Source organism: Sander lucioperca, chromosome 10 (assembly GCF_008315115.2).
Source record: "Sander lucioperca isolate FBNREF2018 chromosome 10, SLUC_FBN_1.2, whole genome shotgun sequence".
NCBI classification, from domain to species: Eukaryota; Metazoa; Chordata; class Actinopteri; order Perciformes; family Percidae; genus Sander; species Sander lucioperca.
This window is the reverse complement of record NC_050182.1, coordinates 9,070,846-9,084,631: the sequence shown is the minus strand read 5'-3', so window position 1 is coordinate 9,084,631 and position 13,786 is coordinate 9,070,846. Positions and strand designations below refer to the sequence as shown.

The window sequence follows — 13,786 nt, the reverse complement described above, 5'->3', positions numbered from 1 at the left end:
GGTGATGTTGATGATGTAATCAGGTAAATCAGGTGATGTTGATGATGTAATCAGGTAAATCAGGTGATGATGATGTAATGAGGCAAATCAGCTGATGATGATGTAATCAGTCAAATCAGGTGATGTTGATGATGTAATCAGGTAAATCAGCTGATGTTGATGATGTAATCAGGTAAATCAGCTGATGATGATGTAATCAGGTAAATCAGCTGATGTTGATGATGTAATCAGGTAAATCAGGTGATGTTGATGATGTAATCAGGTAAATCAGGTGATGATGATGTAATGAGGCAAATCAGCTGATGATGATGTAATCAGGTGAATCAGGTGATGTTGATGATGTAATCAGTTAAATCAGGTGATGTTGATGATGTAATCAGGTAAATCAGGTGATGATGATGTAATGAGGCAAATCAGCTGATGATGATGTAATCAGTTAAATCAGGTGATGTTGATGATGTAATCAGGTAAATCAGCTGATGTTGATGATGTAATCAGGTAAATCAGCTGATGATGTTGTAATCAGGTAAATCAGGTGATGTTGATGATGTAATCAGGTAAATCAGGTGATGTTGATGATGTAATCAGGTAAATCAGGTGATGATGATGTAATGAGGCAAATCAGCTGATGATGATGTAATCAGTCAAATCAGGTGATGTTGATGATGTAATCAGGTAAATCAGCTGATGTTGATGATGTAATCAGGTAAATCAGCTGATGATGATGTAATCAGGTAAATCAGCTGATGTTGATGATGTAATCAGGTAAATCAGGTGATGTTGATGATGTAATCAGGTAAATCAGGTGATGATGATGTAATGAGGCAAATCAGCTGATGATGATGTAATCAGTTAAATCAGGTGATGATGATGATGTAATCAGGTAAATCAGCTGATGTTGATGATGTAATCAGGTAAATCAGCTGATGATGATGTAATCAGGTAAATCAGGTGATGTTGATGATGTAATCAGGTAAATCAGGTGATGATGATGTAATGAGGCAAATCAGCTGATGATGATGTAATCAGGTGAATCAGGTGATGTTGATGATGTAATCAGTTAAATCAGGTGATGTTGATGATGTAATCAGGTAAATCAGGTGATGATGATGTAATGAGGCAAATCAGCTGATGATGATGTAATCAGTTAAATCAGGTGATGTTGATGATGTAATCAGGTAAATCAGCTGATGTTGATGATGTAATCAGGTAAATCAGCTGATGATGTTGTAATCAGGTAAATCAGGTGATGTTGATGATGTAATCAGGTAAATCAGGTGATGTTGATGATGTAATCAGGTAAATCAGGTGATGATGATGTAATGAGGCAAATCAGCTGATGATGATGTAATCAGTTAAATCAGGTGATGTTGATGATGTAATCAGGTAAATCAGCTGATGTTGATGATGTAATCAGGTAAATCAGCTGATGATGATGTAATCAGGTAAATCAGCTGATGTTGATGATGTAATCAGGTAAATCAGGTGATGTTGATGATGTAATCAGGTAAATCAGGTGATGATGATGTAATGAGGCAAATCAGCTGATGATGATGTAATCAGTTAAATCAGGTGATGTTGATGATGTAATCAGGTAAATCAGCTGATGTTGATGATGTAATCAGGTAAATCAGCTGATGATGATGTAATCAGGTAAATCAGGTGATGTTGATGATGTAATCAGGTAAATCAGGTGATGATGATGTAATGAGGCAAATCAGCTGATGATGATGTAATCAGGTGAATCAGGTGATGTTGATGATGTAATCAGTTAAATCAGGTGATGTTGATGATGTAATCAGGTAAATCAGGTGATGATGATGTAATGAGGCAAATCAGCTGATGATGATGTAATCAGTTAAATCAGGTGATGTTGATGATGTAATCAGGTAAATCAGCTGATGTTGATGATGTAATCAGGTAAATCAGCTGATGATGATGTAATCAGGTAAATCAGCTGATGTTGATGATGTAATCAGGTAAATCAGGTGATGTTGATGATGTAATCAGGTAAATCAGGTGATGATGATGTAATGAGGCAAATCAGCTGATGATGATGTAATCAGTTAAATCAGGTGATGTTGATGATGTAATCAGGTAAATCAGCTGATGTTGATGATGTAATCAGGTAAATCAGCTGATGATGATGTAATCAGGTAAATCAGCTGATGTTGATGATGTAATCAGGTAAATCAGCTGATGTTGATGATGTAATCAGGTAAATCAGGTGATGATGATGTAATCAGGTAAATCAGCTGATGTTGATGATGTAATCAGGTAAATCAGCTGATGTTTATGATGTAATCAGGTAAATCAGCTGATGATGATGTAATCAGGTAAATCAGGTGATGTTGATGATGTAATTAGGCAAATCAGCTGATGTTGATGATGTAATCAGGTAAATCAGGCGATGATGATGTAATCAGGTAAATCAGCTGATGTTGATGATGTAATCAGGTAAATCAGCTGATGTTGATGATGTAATCAGGTAAATCAGCTGATGTTGATGATGTAATCAGGTAAATCAGCTGATGTTGATGATGTAATCAGGTAAATCAGGCGATGATGATGTAATGAAGCAAATCAGCTGATGATGATGTAATCAGGTAAATCAGCTGATGTTGATGATGTAATCAGGTAAATCAGCTGATGATGATGTAATCAGGTAAATCAGCTGATGTGTGCACAATGCAACAGGTTTAAATGTTACAAAGTCAAACTCCAACAAAAAGTCAAGTCCTATAGTTATTGGGTCACCCTATCCAGTCGTAGTAAAGGTATTAAACGTGCAGTAGGTAAGACTTCTAAAACTACCTTTCTGTCAAATCTCAGTCCCTCCAGAAAAACGTGATTATGCCATCTCATAATTCAATGCATAATCAGCCAAAGTCTGCATATTTATGCGGGGCCGCATTTTTTCAAATTGCAGATTTCCGCGCAAAATATGCAGGGCTTACATGATTTCATAATCCTCGCATTTTCGTTGCAAAAAAGTCCCATATATCTTAGCAGAAAGTTGAAAAATGTTGCGTTTACTTCACACAAGAGCAGCCGCTTTCCCCTGTTGCCATGGGAACGTTATAAAGTGACATAATTACGCAACGTGAACATCATCGAAAAGCTGCAAACCCCGCAATGAAGCCATGATGAAACCGCAGTTTTAAAAAGTTCCTGCAATTTTATGCAATGAAATTGCAGGAACTTTTTATACACGCTAAAAGTCCTGATTATTTACATGGAGTCTGGTGGAAATATGCTGGCTCTATACACGCTAAAAGTCCTGATTATTTACATGGAGTCTGGTGGGACAAATTGTCCTACGTACGGCACCTTTAAACATTGAAAAAAGCCACAAAAATGTCAAAACGTGACAAAAACATTGAGAGATAACGTAAACCTTATAAAGTGACAAGGAAATTTCCTGCGTGTTTGTCTGAACTTCCTGTGTGTTTGTCTGAACTTCCTGTATGTTCCTCTGAACTTCCTTTGTGTTTGTCTGAACTTCCTGTGTGTTTGTCTGAACTTCCTGTATGTTCCTCTGAACTTCCTTTGTGTTTGTCTGAACTTCATGTGTGTATCTCTGAACTTCCTGTGTGCTTGTCTGAACTTCCTGTGTGTTCCTCTGAACTTCCTGTGTGTATCTCTGAACTTCCTGTGTGCTTGTCTGAACTTCCTGTGTTCCTCTGAACTTCTTGTGTGTTCCTCTGAACTTCCTGTGTGTATCTCTGAACTTCCTGTGTGCTTGTCTGAACTTCCTGTGTGTTTGTCTGAACTTCCTGTGTGTTCCTCTGAACTTCCTGTGTGTTCCTCTGAACTTCCTGTGTGTTTGTCTGCAGGCGGAGGCCGGGCGGTCAGCGGTGAGGGCACTTCCCGTGTTGAGCAGGTCTGAAGCAAAGCATGATGAGAGACGGTGTGCGGCAGGGCGAGGGGAACGCCCTGCTGAAGGCCGTGTTCCAGGGGAAGCTGCGGCTGGCGCGGCTGCTGCTGGAGGGCGGGGCTTATATCAACGAGGGAAACGAGCGCGGAGAGACGCCGCTCACCGCCGCCTGCCTGGCGAGCTACGACGACCCACAGGCACGGCTCAAGATGGTGAGGTACGTAGAGACAGACAGGTTAGACAGACAGGTTACAGAGAGACAGACAGGTTAGAGAGACAGACAGGTTACAGAGACAGACAGGTTAGACAGACAGGTTACATAGACAGACAGGTTAGACAGACAGATAGACAGGTTACAGAGACAGACAGACAGACAGGTATGTAGAGACAGACAGGTTAGAGAGACAGACAGGTTAGACAGACAGACAGACAGGCAGACAGGATAGACAGATAGACAGGTTACAGAGACAGACAGACAGACAGGTTAGACAGACAGACAGGTTAGAGAGACAGACAGGTTAGAGAGACAGACAGACAGACAGGTACGTAGAGACAGGCAGGTTAGATAGACAGACAGACAGGTTAGACAGACAGACAGGTTACAGAGACAGACAGACAGGTTAGACAGACAGACAGGTTAGACAGAAAGACAGACAGGTGACAGAGACAGACAGGTTAGAGAGACAGACAGGTTAGAGAGACAGACATGTTAGAGAGACAGACAGACAGGTTACAGAGACAGACAGGTTAGACAGACAGACAGACAGGTTAGAGAGACAGACAGACAGGTACGTAGAGACAAACAGGTTAGAGAAACAGACAGGTTAGATAGACAGACAGGCAGGTTAGAGAGACAGACAGGTACATAGAGACATACAGGTTACAGAGACAGACAGATTAGACAGACAGGCAGGTTAGAGAGACAGACAGGTTAGATAGACAGGCAGGCAGACAGACAGGATAGACAGACAGAAGGGTTAGACAGACAGACAGGTTAGACAGACAGACATACAGGTTACAGAGACAGACAGGTTAGAGAGACTGACAGACAGACAGGTTACAGACACAGACAGGTTAGACAGACAGACAGGTTATAGAGACAGACAGGTTAGAGAAACAGACAGACAGGTACGTAGAGACAGACAGGTTAGAGAGACAGACAGGTTACACAGACAGACAGGCAGGTTAGAGAGACAGACAGACAGGTACGTAGAGACAGGCAGGTTAGAGAGACAGACAGGTTACAGAGACAGACAGACAGGTTAGGCAGACAGACAGGTCAGACAGACAGGTTAGGCAGACAGACATACAGGTTACAGAGACAGACAGGTTAGACAGACAGACAGGTTACAGAGACAGACAGACAGGTTAGGCAGACAGACAGGTCAGACAGACAGGTTAGGCAGACAGACATACAGGTTACAGAGACAGACAGGTTAGGCAGACAGACAGGTTAGACAGACAGACAGGTTACAGAGACACACAGACAGACAGGTTACATAGACTGACAGGTTAGACAGACAGACAGGTTAGAGAGACAGACAGACAGGTACGTAGAGACAAACAGGTTAGAGAAACAGACAGGTTAGATAGACAGACAGGCAGGTTAGAGAGACAGACAGACAGGTATGTAGAGACAGGCAGGTTAGAGAGACAGACAGGTTAGATAGACAGACAGACAGACAGGTTAGACAGACAGACAGGTTACAGAGACAGACAGATTAGACAGACGGACAGACAGGTTAGGCAGACAGACAGGTTAGACAGACAGGTTACAGAGACAGACAGACAGGTTAGAGAGACAGAAAGACAGGTTAGGCAGACAGACAGGTTAGACAGGCAGACAGGTTACATAGACAGACAGACAGGTTAGATAGACAGACAGACAGACAGGTTAGACAGACAGACAGGTTAGATAGACAGACAGACAGATTAGAAAGACAGACAGGTTAGGCAGACAGACAGGTTAGACAGACAGACAGGTTACAGAGACAGACAGACAGGTTAGAGAGACAGACATGTTAGAGAGACAGACAGACAGACAGACAGGTTACAGAGACAGACAGACAGACAGGTTACAGAGACAGACAGACAGGTTAGAGAGACAGACAGACAGGCAGGTTAGAGAGACAGACAGACAGGTACCTAGAGACAGACAGGTTAGAGACAGACAGGTTAGAGAGACAGACAGACAGGTTAGAGACAGACGGTATCGGTATCGAACATTGCCCGATTGATCAGGTAAAATATTTTAAGTGTGATCAGTAAACAGGAAATGGAATCTCAGGATAAGAAGAAACTGTTTCCTGTGCAGGTACCTGCTGGAGAAAGGCGCCGACCCAAACATCCCCGACAAGAGCGGCCGCACGGCTCTGATGCACGCGTGCGCGGAGCGGGCGGGGCAGGACGTGGTGCTGCTGCTGCTGGACAACGGTGCCGACCCCAGCCTCAAAGACTACGCGGGCGCTTCGGCGCTCGTGCACGCCATTAACACGGGCGCCCGCGAGACCTTGCAGGTGCTGCTGGACGCCTGCAAGGCCAAGGGCCAAGAGGTCATCATCATCACCAGCAACACCTCGCCGTCCGGCACCAAGAAGACCAAACAGTACCTCAACTCGCCGCCCTCGCCATCGGACAAGCCCTCGCCATCGGACAAGCCCTCGCCATCGGACAAGCCCTCGCCGGTTGCCGCGAACAAGCCCTCGTTGGCTGCTGTGAACAAGCCCTCGCCATCCGGCGAGGGCTTGTTTGCACCAGCCAGTGAGGGCTTGGACAAGCACTCGCTGGCGTGCATGTCGCCGTCCGACGTGGAGATCGGCACCGACTCACCGGCCGCGGGAGACGAACGCAAAGACGGGGAGAGCTTCTTTAGCTTCGCGCTCACGTCGGCGTTACCGTTACCGTCTGCTCGGCCGCCTGGCGAGAAGCGTCCGGCCCCAGCGCAGAAGCTTCTGAAGCGGCTGAACTCGGAGCCCTGGGGGCTTGTGGCGCCCTCTGTGCTGGGCGCCGTTCCCCGGGAGGAGGGGGCCGCTCTGAGCCAGACCATCGCCGAGATCAACGGTCTGTCCATCGCAGAACCGCTGACGCCCGGGCGGCCGCTGTTGTCACGGCGACACAGCATCGAGACACACGACCCCTGCTCGCCAAAACTCATGGACCGGTCCGTGTCGGAGGACTACGCAGCGGCGCTCGCTGGCGCCTCCTGGGCCGACAAGGTGCAGCAGCACCAGATCCTGTACCGTAGGAACACGGCGCCAGAGTCGCAGGAGAATGCCGCTGCCCGTCTCGCTCACCCCAAACTGACCCGCATGGAGCACTACGAGTCCGACACGCACCTGTCCCCTGACTCCATCCCCGGCTCGCCGGACTCTGGACGTGTGTCCGTGGAGCGCAGAAGGTACGATCAAATGTAAAATGTTTGGATGAAGTCAAATGAGTGTCTGACAACATTATGGATAGCCCAGAAATCACCATTACCAAACCCACCAGACTCCATGTAAATAATCAGGACTTTTAGCGTGTATAGAGCCAGTATATTTCCACCAGACTCCATGTAAATAATCAGGACTTTTAGCGTGTATAGAGCCAGCATATCTCCACCAGACTCCATGTAAATAATCAGGACTTTTAGCATCGTAAAACACACTTCATTCAAACAGGTGACCGTTACTATGGCGAGCCTCTCACTCCCTCGCCTCCTTCTCCCGCTCCTTCAGACGCACCTTCTCCTTATTCTGACAGACAGACAGGCAGACAGACGTACCATAAAGGCCATTTTATAGTCGTGCGTAAAATCGACGGCGTAGCCCCGCAGACCCCCACAGACCCCCGCAGACCCCTCTGCGTCTACGCCGGACCCTACGCCGTAGCCTGACGCGCACCTCTCGAAAAATGTAAGGAGAGGGTTAACTTCTCCTGCTCCAGATTTCCCACCGTGGTCAGAAAGAACAGGGGAGACACTTTGTTTCTCTCACTATGACTCTAGAGTCGGTACTCGCTCCAAAGTTAATCGCCGTCACTCTCTCACTTCTCCCTCGCTCTATCACCCACTCCCCACACACACACATGCCGGCTCAAAGCACACACCAGCGTACAAGTATAAACATCAGGCCACTTCCGTAGGCTACGGAGAGAGCTCTGCGTGGAGCCTCCACACAACTGTAAAACGGCCTTAAAGCCCATGTTGCAGGGTTTATTTTTTAATGAATTTGTGCAATTTGCTTGTTGGTAATAAACATTTAAACTGTTACCCAACAACATCAAATACAATGGATATCACAAAACGGAATAAAATACGAAAAAAGTAGTACTATTTTACAGCGGTTTGCAATGATTCTCTTTTCCCCCACAATGCATTGCATTACGTCACGTTGGGGAGACGACAGACGAAAGCCCCGTCTCAGTTCACTGTCTATGGTCTCGATCTGTGCCACTGGTCTCTGTTCACTGTCTATGGTCTCGGTCTGTGCCACTGGTGTTGCAAAATATGGCTTTTGGTCTCGACCGAGTCCATGTGTCTTTATTATGTGTATAATAATATTGGAGGGAAATTGAAACACAGCTTGGACGGGGATGCTGTTCGGCTTTTCACAAGTTTAGACAGCTAGCTACACCGACGTTTGCTAACGTTAGCGCAACAGCGTTAGCCTAGACTGCTAGCTAGGTAAATATTACGACTGCCTTCGGAGTTTCCTATATCTGCGTCCACGTTGTCAACATAAGACCTGTGGCGTTAGTGCTCCTTTTGTACCATAATTTTATTGAATGAAATGTTAAGCTTTGCTCCTGCGAGATGGGTGGGTTTTTGTTAGCTACATACAAAGCTAACTGGCTATAGTTAGCCTGTATGTTGCATAACCAGCCAGCAACTTCGGCAATCGGCAGTAGTTTCAGTAAGCTAACCACGAGAGTATTGTCGCCCACAATCAACCTCTGCTGCTAAAAGCAGTCAATCTGCAGTGATGTTTGAAATAGAGACGCTTGTGGATGTGTTAGCTGTCGTGGTTAGCTCGCCGAAACTACTGCCGAAGCTGCTGGCTGGCTACGCAACGTTAGCTAATTCCGCTAGCACAGGCTAACTATAGCCAGTTAACTTTGTGTGTAACGTAGCTAACAAAAACCCACCCATCTCGTAGGAGCGAAGCTTAACATTTCATTCAATACAGTTATGGTACAAAAGGAGCACTAACGCCACAGGTCTTATGTTGACAACATGGACGCAGATATAGGAAACTCAGAAGGCAGTCGTAATATTTACCTAGCCGTCTAGGCTAACGTTGTTGCGCTAACGTTAGCAAAACGTCGGCGTAGCTTTAGCTAGCTGTCTAAACTTGTGAAAAGCCGAACAGCATCCCCACCCAAGTAATAAATGAACACTAGGCAAATATGTTGTTACTGGAGCTAGTTGGGTCCATCAAAACGTGAGATATCTAATCAAAATGTGTTTACAACGTCGGGGGATTTCACAGGTGGGACTGACTGGCAAGTTAGCCCATAGCTAGCATGATGCCTTCTATTTCTAGATCTAGCTAGATTACCAGTACTTATCTGAACTAACGACATGATCACTGTCACTAGATATAAAGAAAACATTGACTTTCACTCAGTGCTATTCACTGACAGTAAAAACACCTCTTCCTCATCCCAGTCAGTCACCATAGTTCTAGTACTAGGCTGATACACAGTCACCATAGTTCTAGTACTAGGCTGATACACAGTCACCATAGTTCTAGTACTAGGCTGATACACAGTCACCATAGTTCTAGTACTAGACTGATACACAGTCACCATAGTTCTAGTACTAGACTGATACACAGTCACCATAGTTCTAGTACTAGGCTGATACACAGTCACCATAGTTCTAGTACTAGGCTGAGGCACGTCTCCCCACGTGACGTCATCACCGAATTGCGTTATAAAACCCACTAAACGACTAAAACGGTAAAAACTGGCCTTTAACACTATTTGGTGACATTTTTAACAATGATGACATATGACACATGACATATGTTGAGTGCTTTATGTACCCATTAATCAACAGTGGTGGTTAACCTGCAACATGGGCTTTAACCCTACAGGACTAATGTTCAGCAGCAGTTAGAGTCACTAAAGGTTCTGTTGTTGCTGCTGACAGACTCAGATTATTATTCTAAGTGTCTGACAACATTATGGGATGGATCCCTACAGAGATAGACCTTTTAGTTAAAGAGTAAGATCCTTTTAGTTTAACATGAAACAGCCCTGAAATCACCATCACCAAACCCATCAGACTCCATGTAAATAATCAGGACTTTTATCATCGTAAAACACACTTCATTCAAAGTGGACAGAAACTAAATCAAACTATCAAAAGCCGTCTTGGTTCATCTTTCCACTGTTCCAACAATCACCACTCTGGTTTGGTTGAAATAAACCCTTAATTCACCCATTTACATGTGGAAATATGCTGGTTCTATACACGCTAAAAGTACCGATTATTTACATAGAGTCTGGCTCTATACACGCTAAAAGTCCTGATTATTTACATAGAGTCTGGCTCTATAAACGCTAAAAGTCCTGATTATTTACATGGAGTCTGGTGGAAATATGCTGGCTCTATACATGCTAAAAGTACTGATTATTTACATGGAGTCTGGTGGAAATATGCTGGTTCTATACACGCTAAAAGTACCGATTATTTACATAGAGTCTGGCTCTATACACGCTAAAAGTCCTGATTATTTACATAGAGTCTGGCTCTATACACGCTAAAAGTCCTGATTATTTACATGGAGTCTGGTGGAAATATGCTGGCTCTATACACGCTAAAAGTACCGATTATTTACATAGAGTCTGGCTCTATACACACTAAAAGTCCTGATTATTTACATAGAGTCTGGCTCTATACACGCTAAAAGTCCTGATTATTTACATGGAGTCTGGTGGAAATATGCTGGCTTTATACACGCTAAAAGTATTGATTATTTACATAGAGTCTGGCTCTATACACGCTAAAAGTCCTGATTATTTACATGGAGTCTGGTGGAGATATGCTGGCTTTATACACGCTAAAAGTATTGATTATTTACATAGAGTCTGGCTCTATACATGCTAAAAGTCCTGATTATTTACATGGAGTCTGGTGGAGATATGCTGGCTCTATACACACTAAAAGTCCTGATTATTTACATAGAGTCTGGCTCTATACACATTAAAAGTCCTGATTATTTACATAGAGTCTGGCTCTATACACGCTAAAAGTCCTGATTATTTACATGGAGTCTGGTGGAAATATGCTGGCTCTATACATGCTAAAAGTACTGATTATTTACATGGAGTCTGGAGGAAATATGCTGGCTTTATACACGCTAAAAGTATTGATTATTTACATAGAGTCTGGCTCTATACACGCTAAAAGTCCTGATTATTTACATGGAGTCTGGTGGAGATATGCTGGCTCTATACACACTAAAAGTCCTGATTATTTACATGGAGTCTGGTGGGACAAGTTATCCTTTAATTGTGTCTGTCTTAATAAACTAGAACTACATTTCGTTGCAGGTATAACGCCTCCCCGCTGTGCCTGCTCCCTGGCTCTTCCCGGGAGTCTCTGGAGAACATCCCGGCCTCCGTGTCGCCGCTCGCTGTGCGGCGGCGTCCCCCGGGGCTCCTGGAGCGCCGCGGCTCTGGGACGCTCCTATTGGATCACATCTCCCACACGCGGCCGGGCTTCCTGCCGCCGCTCAACATCAACCCGCAGAGACCCATCCCCGACATCCGCGCCTCGCCCAGCCACGGCGCCGCCAGCGGGAAGATCCTGGTCCCGGTGGCGCCCGCCTCGCCCAAACGCGGCCCCGACTTCAAGATGAAGAAGAAGCTGATGAGGAGACACTCGATGCAGACGGAGCAGATGAAGCAGCTCTCCACCTTCCAGGAAATCCTCGCCGAGAAGGTCAGCGAGGCCAACGATTGACGACAGGAGGAGCGGGAGCAAGGCATCATGGGTAGCTGCAGAGACCTGTAGGGTTAGGTTCATTCACTGGAGTAAAGCATCATGGGTAGCTGCAGAGACCTGTAGGGTCATTCACTGGAGCAAAGCATCATGGGTAGCTGCAGAGACCTTTAGGGTCATTCACTTTGAAGCTTCTCCAGATCTGATATTGATTGATAAAATCCTGAGATGGATCTTTTAACAGTCTCCGTTTTAAAGCTATTCTTTTGTGATAATTATGATTTCCAATTGATGACAGATGTTTAGACCTTCTGTGATCTCATGGCTTGATAATAGTAAATGATGACAGATGTTTAGACCTTCTGTGATCTCATGGCTTGATAATAGTAAACAGAGCTTTAGCTGCTGACCCCCTATGGTTAGGCTTAAGGCTGAATTATGCTTCTGCGTTAATAGTCCACTGTGGCTACGTACGTAGGTATGTGGAGAACACCAATCCTAACATGTAGCCTGACATCACTCCCGAAAGAATGTCACAAAACGTTGCGGTGATGCCATGGCCGAGCGGCGTTGCATTCCCCCCCGAGTCATTTCCTGGTTCTCCTTCTCTATCAACAACATGAAATCAAGGAGAGGGTTAACTTAGTTTCTCTCACTATGACTCTAGAGTCACTACTCACTCTGAAGATAATCTCACACACACACACATATATATATATGCACACACACACACACATATGCACACACCAGCCCTGCTATTCTCAAAGTATAAACATCAGGCCACTTACGTCGGCTATGGTGAAAGCTCTGCGTGGAGCGTCCGCAGAACCATAAATCAGCCTTAAGCCCCAAATGTTTACGACTTCTGGCTCCGCCCCCAGATGTTTAAAACGCCTAGCCCCGCCCAGAAATCGTTGCAACTTCTGGCCCCACCCCCGAATGTTTACAACTTCTGGCTCCGCCCCCAAATGTTTATGACTTCTGGCTCCGCCTCCAAATGTTTACGACTTCTGGCCCCGCCCCCAAATGTTTACGACTTCTGTCTCTGCCCCCAAATGTTTACAACTTCTGTCCCCGCCCCCAAATGTTTACGACTTCTGGCTCGTCCCCAAATGTTTACAACTTCTGGCTCCGCCCCCAAATGTTTACGACTTCTGGCTCCACCCCCAAATGTTTACAACTTCTGTCCCCGCCCCCAAATGTTTACGACTTCTGGCTCCGCCCCCAAATATTTGACTTCTGGCTCCGCCCCCAAATGTTTACGACTTCTGGCTCCGCCCCCAAATGTTTACGACTTCTGGCCCCGCCCCCAGAAACAACCATTGAAACGATCTCTAAACTTCATCACAGCTTCATGCAGCTAAAGTTAAGACATCGAAATGAAAGAACAGTTTCACCAAAACAACTGCTTTCAGAATCAGAAAGGACTTTATTGAAGCAGTAGTTAGTCTATGTGGAATCTTCCTTGGTGAATGGTGCATACATACACAAACACACATATTAAACATTAATAAAAATAAACAATAAATACAGAAACAGAAACAAAGATATACACAATAGCTGTTTAAGTAGTTTATTCAATGGGCAGATGTATTTTCAAACTAGAGCTTGCTTTATAAAAGATTAATGCAGTGTTATTTTCTGTTCCTGGTAACAGTTTAAACGTAAGGTGGCCCTGAAGTGCAAACCACGATAGCAAATAACACGACACGATAGCAAATCACACAACACGATAGCAACTTACACAACACGACAGCAAATCACACGACACAACAGCAAATCACACGACACGACAGCAAATCACACGACACAACAGCAAATCACACGACACGACAGCAAATAACACAACATGATAGCAAATCACACAACAGCAAGTCACACAACACGATAGCAAATCACACAACACGATAGCAAATAACACAACACGATAGCAACTTACACAACACGACAGCAAATCACACGACACGATAGCAAATCAC

At 44.9% G+C, this 13,786-nt stretch overlaps 1 protein-coding gene across 1 annotated transcript; it reads left to right on the top strand.

Annotated features, from left to right (window-relative positions):
* Positions 1 to 3,834: 3,834 nt before the first annotated feature.
* On the top strand, positions 3,835 to 12,400 carry LOC116058513 (ankyrin repeat domain-containing protein 34A). The gene is made up of 4 exons (XM_031311351.2): positions 3,835 to 4,094; positions 6,192 to 6,503; positions 6,639 to 7,274; positions 11,417 to 12,400. The coding sequence occupies exons 1-4, from the start codon at positions 3,898 to 3,900 to the stop codon at positions 11,826 to 11,828; spliced, it is 1,557 nt and encodes a 518-aa protein (XP_031167211.1). The 5' UTR covers positions 3,835 to 3,897; the 3' UTR covers positions 11,829 to 12,400.
* Positions 12,401 to 13,786: the final 1,386 nt, after the last annotated feature.